Source organism: Acipenser ruthenus, chromosome 4, assembly GCF_902713425.1.
Source record: "Acipenser ruthenus chromosome 4, fAciRut3.2 maternal haplotype, whole genome shotgun sequence".
In the NCBI taxonomy this organism is placed as follows: domain Eukaryota; kingdom Metazoa; phylum Chordata; class Actinopteri; order Acipenseriformes; family Acipenseridae; genus Acipenser; species Acipenser ruthenus.
In genome coordinates, this window is record NC_081192.1 from 100,101,275 (window position 1) to 100,111,223 (window position 9,949).

The 9,949-nt window shown below is 42.2% G+C and overlaps 1 protein-coding gene across 1 annotated transcript; it reads left to right on the plus strand.

The window, feature by feature from the left end:
• The first annotated feature begins 4,132 nt into the window (after positions 1–4,132).
• Positions 4,133–5,986, plus strand: LOC131736976 (uncharacterized protein K02A2.6-like). Its single transcript, XM_059023232.1, has one exon. The coding sequence runs from the start codon at positions 5,083–5,085 to the stop codon at positions 5,794–5,796; it is 714 nt and encodes a 237-aa protein (XP_058879215.1). The 5' UTR covers positions 4,133–5,082; the 3' UTR covers positions 5,797–5,986.
• The last annotated feature ends 3,963 nt before the right edge of the window (positions 5,987–9,949 follow it).

Sequence of the window (9,949 nt, forward strand, 5' to 3'; positions counted from 1 at the left end):
TCTTAACAGAGCACGCAGACTAGCGTATCTTGCAATGCTTCCTACAACAGTATTATAGTACTGTATTTGGCATTGTGAAAACGTTTATTTTGTTTTGCTTATGTATCTATTTTGCAAATTAAATAGGTCTACGTGTTTGCAAATGCTTGCACTGCGTCGACTATGTCTGCATCTAAATAGAAATTGCATCCTTGAAAACCATTGATGAAAGACTTCTAATATTTGTGTAAGTATTTCCACCTGCAGGGCATTCATTGACGACTGACTCGTTTGAGAAAGGATATTACATTTGTATCACACCTCAGCAGACTGCAGAACATTTGAGCCAGTCAAACACAGTTTAACGTGATTATTACATGGTTTAAAAACATTTTCTAGAAGCATTATTGCTGGCCCTGGCTTATTACTGTTCTGCATATAGACTACTGTATACTAAATGCAATCGTTTTTTTTAAATTAATGCTCATATATCACTTTAAATACTACAGCTACAGATTAAAGTTTCAATTCACGATTTCCTGGTACCTAATCATTTCCTGTGCCATCTACTCCAATGGTACAGCCCCTATCAGACCATGTGACCAAGACTACACAAAGTGAGATCAGGCACCAGTAAGGAGCAGTTAAACAAACTCAAAACTCAGTGTATACAGCTTATTAAACATACAACCAATATATTTTATAATTTACAATGCATTAGTAAGACCTCATCTAGAATATTGTGTTCAGTTCTGGTCACCTCGTTACTGTTGTATATTACATTTGTCCATGCACGCATACCGTAGTGGGGTTATACAGGGGCACTATGGGATATTGAAGGTATCGTTGTCAGTTGTTGCGCAGTTCGTAATAACGGCAGTAGAATGCATGAACTCTGTGTCCTGTTTCCTCCTTGCAAGTTATGAAAAAACCCTCGAGATATAACAAATGGCGACGAGGAAGTCTGAACCTGCGTTCCCTTCTCTGTTCGGAAGATAAGTCGGATTTGTTTTTTTTTTTAAGTATAAAACTTTTATTTTCCATGAACAGTTTAGGCTAATGTTAGCACAGTGTATTACTAGCTAGACACGAACGTGAATGAGGTTGGCTAGAAACGAGAGAGGCTAGCATCGTCTGGGTTGAGAAGAAAGGACTCCAGACGGACGTAGGAACGGGGAAAAGATTAAATAAAAAAAAATTAAAAAATACAGTGAGTGGGTGAGTGAAGTAAATGAAAATAACGTGACTAAAAAAAATGGCTGGAATTGTCGGGAACATTGGACAGTTTGATGAGAGTGTGGAGCAGCGAAAGATCATACACGGAGAGATTTGACTATTTTGTTCTTGCAAATGACATTCCTAATGACAAACTGGTACCCACATTTTTTAGTGTTATGGGGGCAAAGACTTTCAATTTATTACGCAGCCTGTTACAGCCAGGGAGGCCAGGTGATAAGACCTATAAAGAAATAGTGGATACATTGGCAGGACATTTCTCACCAAAACCCCTAGTCATAGCTGAGAGGTTTAGGTTCCACCGATGAAATCAGGAGGAAGGAGGAACTGTGACAGTGTTTGTTTCTGTACTGAGAAAATTAGCAGAACACTGTGAATTTAATGATGTGCTAAATGACACTATTCGAGACAGATTAGTGTGTGGTCTACGTAGTGAAGCTACGCAAAAGAGACTATTGACTGAAACCAACCTAACTTTGCAAAAGGCTATTGAAGTTAGTGTATCCATGGAGTTAGCAGCTAAAGAGGCTCAAAACTTGAGCTCATCGGGGAAAGTGCATAGAGTTTCCACTGAAAATCAGAGACAGGCCAATGGGCAAGGCACATGCTTCCACTGTGGCAAAGTGGGACATCAGGCCTCCGCATGCTGGTGTAAGGACATGGATTGCCGCAGCTGTGGTAAAAAGGGGCACATTGAGCGTTCATGCAGAAACAAAAAGAGCACAGGGAAAGTGTCAAAGTCAGAGAACAGAAAAGAGACCTTCAAAGATAAAAAAAGAGACATGTTCACTCTCTGGAGCAGGAAAGAACAGAGGTGAGCGGCTCATCAGATGAGGAAGTTACACTACACATACTGAAGGTTGCTGGAGGTCCGCACGGCTATTGGGTCTCTCCCTTGCTAGAAGGGCAGCCTGGAGATCGACACAGGGGCAGCTGTATCTCTCGTGTCAGACACAGTCTACAAAAAGACATTGAAACATCTTCCACTTCAGCCAGCCAACGTGGTGTTAAAGACATATACTGGATAATCTGTTGCTATGAAAGGAATCACTGAGGTTACAGTTCAGTTAAATGGACAGACTGCAAATCTGCCACTAGTTGAAGGTGACTACCCTTCTCTACTGGGACTCTCATGGATGGAGAGTATCAAACTGGACTGGCCATCAGTACGCATGATGACCCATGGAGACTCAGGTCTACCCTCCATTTTAAAGAGACATTACGAAGTTTTTAAAAGTGAGCTGGGTAGCATGAAAGACATTACAGTGAAGCTTGATATTAAGCCAGACAGCAAACCAATGTATCTGAAAGCACGACCCGTACCCTGCACTATCAGACCAAAGGTGGAGGCGGATCCCGATGCTCTAGTGAAGGACGGAGTACTGGAGCCGGTCAGCGTGAGTGAATGGGCGATGCCCATCGTACCTGTCCTCAAGAAGGATGGGTCAATCAGAATATGTGGAGATTTTAAAGTGACTCTTAACCCTGTGTTGTCAGCCAAGCAGTATCCACTATCGCACATTGATGATCTGTTTGCAGGGCTAGCTGGGGGTCAAAAGTTCAGTAAAATCGACCTCTGCCAAGCCTACCTGCAAATGCATGTGAATGGAAAGTCAAGAGAACTGCTGACTGTTACGACACACAAGGGGTTGTTCAGGTACTGTCGTCTTCCTTTTGGAATCACATCAGCACCAGCGTTGTTCCAGAGGGCAATGGATCAAATCTTGAGTGGATTGCCAGGAGTTCAATGCTACCTGGATGATATCCTGGTTACTGGGAAGGATGAAGAGGACCATCTCCGGAACATGGATGAAACCTTACAGAGGCTGCAGGACTATGGACTCCGAGTTCGAAAAAACAAATGCAAGTTTTTCCAGTCATTGGTGGAATATCTTGGACATGTGATCGATGCCACAGGTCTCCATAAGGCTCCCTCCAAGACCAAGGCTATCTTGGATGCCCCAGCGCCTTAGAACGTCAGCCAGCTGCGTTCCTTTCTGGGGTTACTGAACTATTACGGACGGTTTATCCTAAATTTAGCAACGATGTTAAAGCTGCTACATCAGTTACTCTGTCAGGAGAAAACCTGGACATGGACTGACAAATGTGAAGAAGCATTTGTTAAAACAAAGGAAACACTCCTGAAGTCGGAGGCCCTGATGCACTTCGGCCCATCACTGCCACTACAGCTTGCTTGTGATGCATCACCATATGGCGTGGGAGCAGTCATGTCTCACATCATGCCAAACGGTGAGGAGAAACCTATCGCTTTTGCATCAAGAACACTGAACAAAGCAGAAAGTAACTACGACCAGATAGAAAGAGAAGCCCTAGGCATCGTTTTCGGCGTTCGCAAGTTTCACCAATATCTGTTCGGGAGGAAGTTTACTCTTCTGACAGATCACCGTCCACTGACGAGTATCTTCGGGCTGCACAGGGGGATTCCATCACTTGCAGCGAGCAGAATGCAAAGGTGGGCTTTATTGTTGTCCGCGCATACCTACGACATCAAATACCGCAAGTCTGAACTTTACTGCAATGCAGATGGACTTTCAAGGTTGCCATTACCTGTGGGAAAACCAGACACACGCCAAGCGGACATCTTTTACTTCAGACAAGTGGAAAATGCACTTATCACTTCAAAACAAGTGCGAAGATATACCCGAAATGACCCATTGCTATCTGAGGTGATGGACAATCGTCAAAGGCAAAGTGACAGGAGACACGCCTGAGCTGAAACCGTACCTTTCTAGCACACATGAGCTGTCAGTGCAGTCTGGTTGCCTTCTGTGGGGGAGGAGAGTGATTATTCCGCTGTCGCTGAGGAAGCCAGTGCTGCAACAGTTAGACATTGTGGAATGGTTCGCATGAAAGAGATCGCTCGGAGCTACTTTTGGTGGTCTGGTTTGGATGGAAACATAGAGGAGAAGGCGAAGACATGCTTCACATGCCAGAGGGTTCGAAACCATCCCCAACCTGCTCCTTTGTGTAACCAAGATAGAAAATGACTAAATGAAGTTTCACAAAATTTGACATCGGAGAACCTAGAAGCCTTAGTTACATTGTTCGGGGAGTCTGTGGGGAGAGTTGGTTGCGTGGTGCGATCTGAGAGCGCGGTCCATTTTGCTATGTGGCGTAGGGGTGGATAATAATAATTGTGGAGCCTTTGCTGTGCAGTTGCATTTAGGTAAATGGTACAAATCCATACAGTTATTTCTGATATTATTTGATTTACCCCACTGTGAAGTAATTTGCTGTAAATTTAGTGTTTCAGAGTTCTGGCATAAATGGTATGATCCGATCTTACTGATTAGTGTAGTACAATCGCCATTTTAGCCAGTCCGCGCTCTTACACTCAGAGAAAGGTAGGCGCTGCTCTTTGCTTTTAAAATAAATGTGTAAACATAACTCAAAAATAAGTTAGTCTTGTATTTTATGGTGAACATTTATTTTGGAATTGTATTATGTAATTTTGTGTTGTATGAATGTGTGATACTTTGCATTATTTAAAAGAAAGGAACGATACTTTTTTTTATTTTTTATTTTAAGGCTTAATGCACTGTTGTACTGTTTCATTTTATTAGCATAAACTGAAAGCAAAGAGCACGGCTTCACTGATTACCTGCAGACTAGACTATCTTGTTCAATAAGGTTATTTTGTTCATAGAGTACTGGTATTTTGTAAAAACAGGGAATGATTCTTCTTGTATTGCTGTTTCTAGCTGAGAGTTGCGCTAATGAAGAGGGACAGCAACCCTGATTATCATTTTCTGTTTGCAGCACAATAAAACAATCGCCTTGTGAAGCCAGTAGTGTGAAGTGGCATGGGGAAGAAAGAGTGACCCAGGTTACATTTGCATCCGTGGGATGTTTAGTCGTTTTGGTTCCCCAGAACAACTTGTGAGCGACAATGGACCACAATTCGTGTCGCAGGAACTGGCTACGTTCCTCCAGGTAAATGGTGTACAGCATATCAGATCTGCACCTTACCACCCATCGACCAACGGCCTGGCCGAGAGGTTTGTACATACCATGAAGCATGCCTTAAAAGCGTCACAAGGTCAAGGGACCCTGCATCAACGCCTGAACAGTTTTCTGTTAGCTTGCAGAAACACGCCGCATGCAACCACAAAAGCATCACCAGCATTGCTTCTCTTGAAAAGACCATTACGCACCAACTTTGACCTTCTCAGACCACCTAAGGAAAAGGAAGTCGTGAGGCGTCAACAGGAGATCCAAGTCAAGAGAAGACAGCAAAGAGCAAAGGACAGAACCTTCAATCCGGAAGAGCATGTACTAGCACGGAACTACCTCCACGGACCGAAATGGGTTCCTGCCACAGTCATCGCACAGACTGGTCCTGTATCGTACACAGTCAAAACTGCAGACAATCTTATCTGGAGGAGACATACAGACCAGCTGTTGTTGGGAAAGGAAACTCCTGCGGAACCGAGAGCCGCTGGTCCAGAACTGTTCCTGGATGACACCCTGAGCAAGCAGCCTTTGCCAAGGGGCTCACCTTCTCAGGAAGCTACTGTTTCAGCCCCGCCCACACAAGTGTATGAAGAGACTGTGACATAGGCAACCAACCTGCCTACATCCATGTCACCGCCACCATCAGTAGACAGTGTTGACCGCCGGTATCCTACCCGAGAACGGTGTGCACCAAGTCGCTTAGATTTATAATGATGTATCCTTTTATCTGGGGCAGAATAATCCCCATGGGTAAGGTCGGGGCATGGCGTGAAAATGGCATGGACAAAAATGATGGGACCGCTAACCTAATATTTTGTTGCACAACCTTTAGAGGCAATCACTGCAATCAAACGTTTTCTGTAGCTCTCAATGAGACTTCTGCACCTGTTAACAGGTAGTTTGGCCCACTCTTCCTGAGAAAACTGCTCCAGCTGTCTCAGGTTTGATGGGTGCCTTCTCCAGACTGCAAGTTTCAGCTCTTTCCATAGATGTTCGATAGGATTCAGATCAGGACTCATAGAAGGCCACTTCAGAATAGTCCAATGTTTTGTTCTTATCCATTCTTGGGTGCTTTTAGCTGTGTGTTTTGGGTCATTATCCTGTTGGAGGACCCATGACCTGTGACTGAGACAGAGCTTTCTGACACTGGGCAGTACGTTTCGCTCCAGAATGCCTTGATAGTCTTGAGATTTCATTGTGCCCTGCACAGATTCAAGGCACCCTGTGCCAGGCGCAGCAAAGCAGCCCCAAAACATAACCGAGCCTCCTCCATGTTTCACTGTAGGTATGGTGTTCTTTTCTTTGAAAGCTTCATTTTTTCATCTGTGAACATAGAGCTGATGTGACTTGCCAAAAAGCTCCAGTTTTGACTCATCTGTCCAAAGGACATTCTCCCAGAAGGATTGTGGCTTGTCAATATGCATTTTAGCAAATTCCAGTCTGGCTTTTTTATGTTTTTCTTTCAAAAGTGGAGTCCTCCTGGGTCTTCTTCCATGGAGCCCACTTTCGCTCAAAAAGCGACGGATGGTGCGATCAGAAACTGACGTACCTTCACCTTGGAGTTCAGCTTGTATCTCTTTGGCAGTTATCCTTGGTTCTTTTTCTCCCATTTGCACTATCCTTCTGTTCACTCTGGGGTCGATTTTCCTCTTGCGGCCGCGCCCAGGGAGGTTGGCTACAGTTCCATGGACCTTAAACTTCTTAATAATATTTGCAACTGTTGTCACAGGAACATCAAGCTGCTTGGAGATGGTCTTGTAGCCTTTACCTTTACCATGCTTGTCTATTATTTTCTTTCTGATCTCCTCAGACAACTCTCTCCTTTGCTTTCTCTGGTCCATGTTCAGTGTGGTGCACACAATGATACCAAACAGCACAGTGACTACTTTTCTCCATTTAAATAGGATGAATGACTGATTACAAGATTGGAGACATGTGTGATACTAATTAAAGAAACTAATTAGTTTGAAATATCACTATAATCCAATTATTTATTATATTTTCTAAGGGGTACCAACAAATGTGTCCAGGCCATTTTAGAATATCTTTGTAGAATAAGCAATAATTCATCTCTTTTCACAGCTTCTTTGCTTTATTCTATGACATACCAAAGTCATGCAAGTATACATGATAAAATAGCTTTTAATTTCATCACTTTTCAGGAGGAATGAAGCATTATTTCAATGAGCTGTAAGGGTACCAACAAATTTGAGCACGTCTGTATATATATATATATATATATATATATATATATATATATATATATATATATATATATATATATTGTGACAAAGTGGGGGGGAAATTTTGTCAGACTTCCTGTCGAACCACGGTCTTCTAGTGTAAATAATTGATTCCTTTGACAACGCAAGTTTGGTTGAACGAGACAGCACTCGTATGTTTATTATCAGTCTTTGTTTCGGCAGGTTGTTCAAACACTGACATACATATGACTTTTCCAAACAAAATAAATTCAAACAAAACAAACGCCTACCTCCTTCATGGAGGTCTACCTAAACTTGTTAGAGACTAAACTGAGTTCTCGGACGGCTAAGCCGTTTACTGAGTCATAAACTTAATGTAATTGTTTCTACAAGAGAATCACGATCGAAAACAATACTTTCCTCAGCAACACGCCAGGTCTGTGTGCAGGACTGAGCCTTGTCAAAAAACAACCTCGCCTTGTTGCTTCAGCCCAGTTTAAATACCTGGGCTAATTGCCAACAGGTGCCTAATCAAATCTGGCACTTGTTCAATTAGAACCTGTCTTTCAACCTGGGAAGTGTAGTTCAGTAGGCCACGGCCACATTTCTCTTAGAATCCAGGGTTAAATTGTACAAATCGGGGCCGAATGTATATCCCATCCATTACCTTGCCCCGTACTTTGTTACAATATATATATATATATGGATACAGTTGTTTTAAGAAAAGGAAATCTAAACAAAAGAGATACAGTCTATTGTTTTTCTAAAGGGACAATTCATGTAAAAGGGGAGGAGATGTTGTATATTACGTTTGTCCATGCACGCATACCGTAGTGGGGTTATACAGGGGCACTGTGGGATATTGACGGTATCATTGTCAGTTGTTGCGCAGTTCGTAATAAAGGCAGTAGAATGCATGAACTCCGTGTCCTGTTTCGTCCTTGCAAGTTATGAAGAAACCCTTGAGATATAACAGTTACAAAAAGGATATTGCTGCTCTAGAAAGAGTGCAAAGAAGAGCAACCAGAATTATCCCGGGTTTAAAAGGCATGTCATATACAGACAGGCTAAAAGAATTGAATCTATTCAGTCTTAAACAAAGAAGACTACGCGGTGATCTGATTCAAGCATTCAAAATCCTAAAAGGTATAGACAATGTCAACCCAGGGGACTTTTTTGACCTGAAAAAACAAACAAGGACCAGGGGTCACAAATGGAGATTAGATAAAGGGGCATTCAGAACAGAAAATAGGAGGCACTTTTTTACACAGAGAATTGTGAGGGTATGGAACTAACTCCTCAGTAATGTTATTGAAGGTGACACCCTGGGATCCTTCAAGAAGCTGCTTGATGAGATTCTGGGATCAATAAGCTACTAACAACCAAATGAGCAAGATGGGCTGAATGGCCTCCTCTCGTTTGTAAACTTTCTTATGTTCTTATGTTCTTATAATTTACTAACATAGGTGAGGCTCAACTGACAGTATTCTCATAAAAATATAAAATGTTACACATAATCTCACTGGCTTTTAAATTACAGTATGTTATGTCTTTGTTGTTTCAATTTTTGATGTAATACTTGTAATACCCACCTTCATGTGTGGTCAAGTTATGCTGAACCGCCTATACCATTTCAACTCTTAAATTAATTTAGTAAATACATTAGCTATGTTTGTCCAACAGTCTTAGTTATGAAAAACTAACACTGCTACACAAGATAACGACTTCAAAGACGTCACCCCACAGCGGTTTCCAAGGTAACATGTCCTGTACAAAGGCAGCCTTCCCAACACAGAACAGCAAACAGTTTCAGCTGTTAGTGACTCCAATGAAAATAACATCTGATCAAAGGGATCAAAGGTCTGTCTATTTTCTGAATGAAAGTACTTCTGTCAGACGTCACTTCTGGGGGTTTGTTATGAAAGGTTACTGGTGAAAACTGTCCAAAGAGCTCCGTTTTTTGGTTTTTTTTTTGCAAGTTACGATACTTAAAACACAGTTATTGCTGGTTGCTTGCAAAGACTGCTGGAAATTATGGAACTTCCTTCCAATACATACACACTATACATGTTTCTCATTAGCTGCATCTTTCCTAAACAAGGATATTTGAAATAAGCATATCAGACATTTTCAAGGTAAAAAAAAACAAACAAACATTATAGCTTTTAGTCCTTTCATTCCCTACCAATACTATTCAAACAAGTTTGGTGGTCAGGTTGCAATAGAAACATTAATCTGCCGGGAAATTGAATGGGAGGTTACATTCCATGCATTCCACCACAGATATAAGACATGTACCGCGTTTTAACGCGTACCAGAAAATAACACCACACCGGTAGCTATTTTTGTGCAATAAGCAGTGCAGCTATAGGCGTAATCTCGTGAGACCTTACAGAGCTGGACACTGATTTGCCGAAACCTACCTGCGGTGGAACGTGTTCCGCTGGTTTGGGCGAACAGTTTCACACGGTGAGACATAGTCATAGAGGCGATGCTAAACTTTTGGATGTAACTGCCGCGCCCAGCAGCTTCAGTTAGGTCCAAAATTTTAGGAT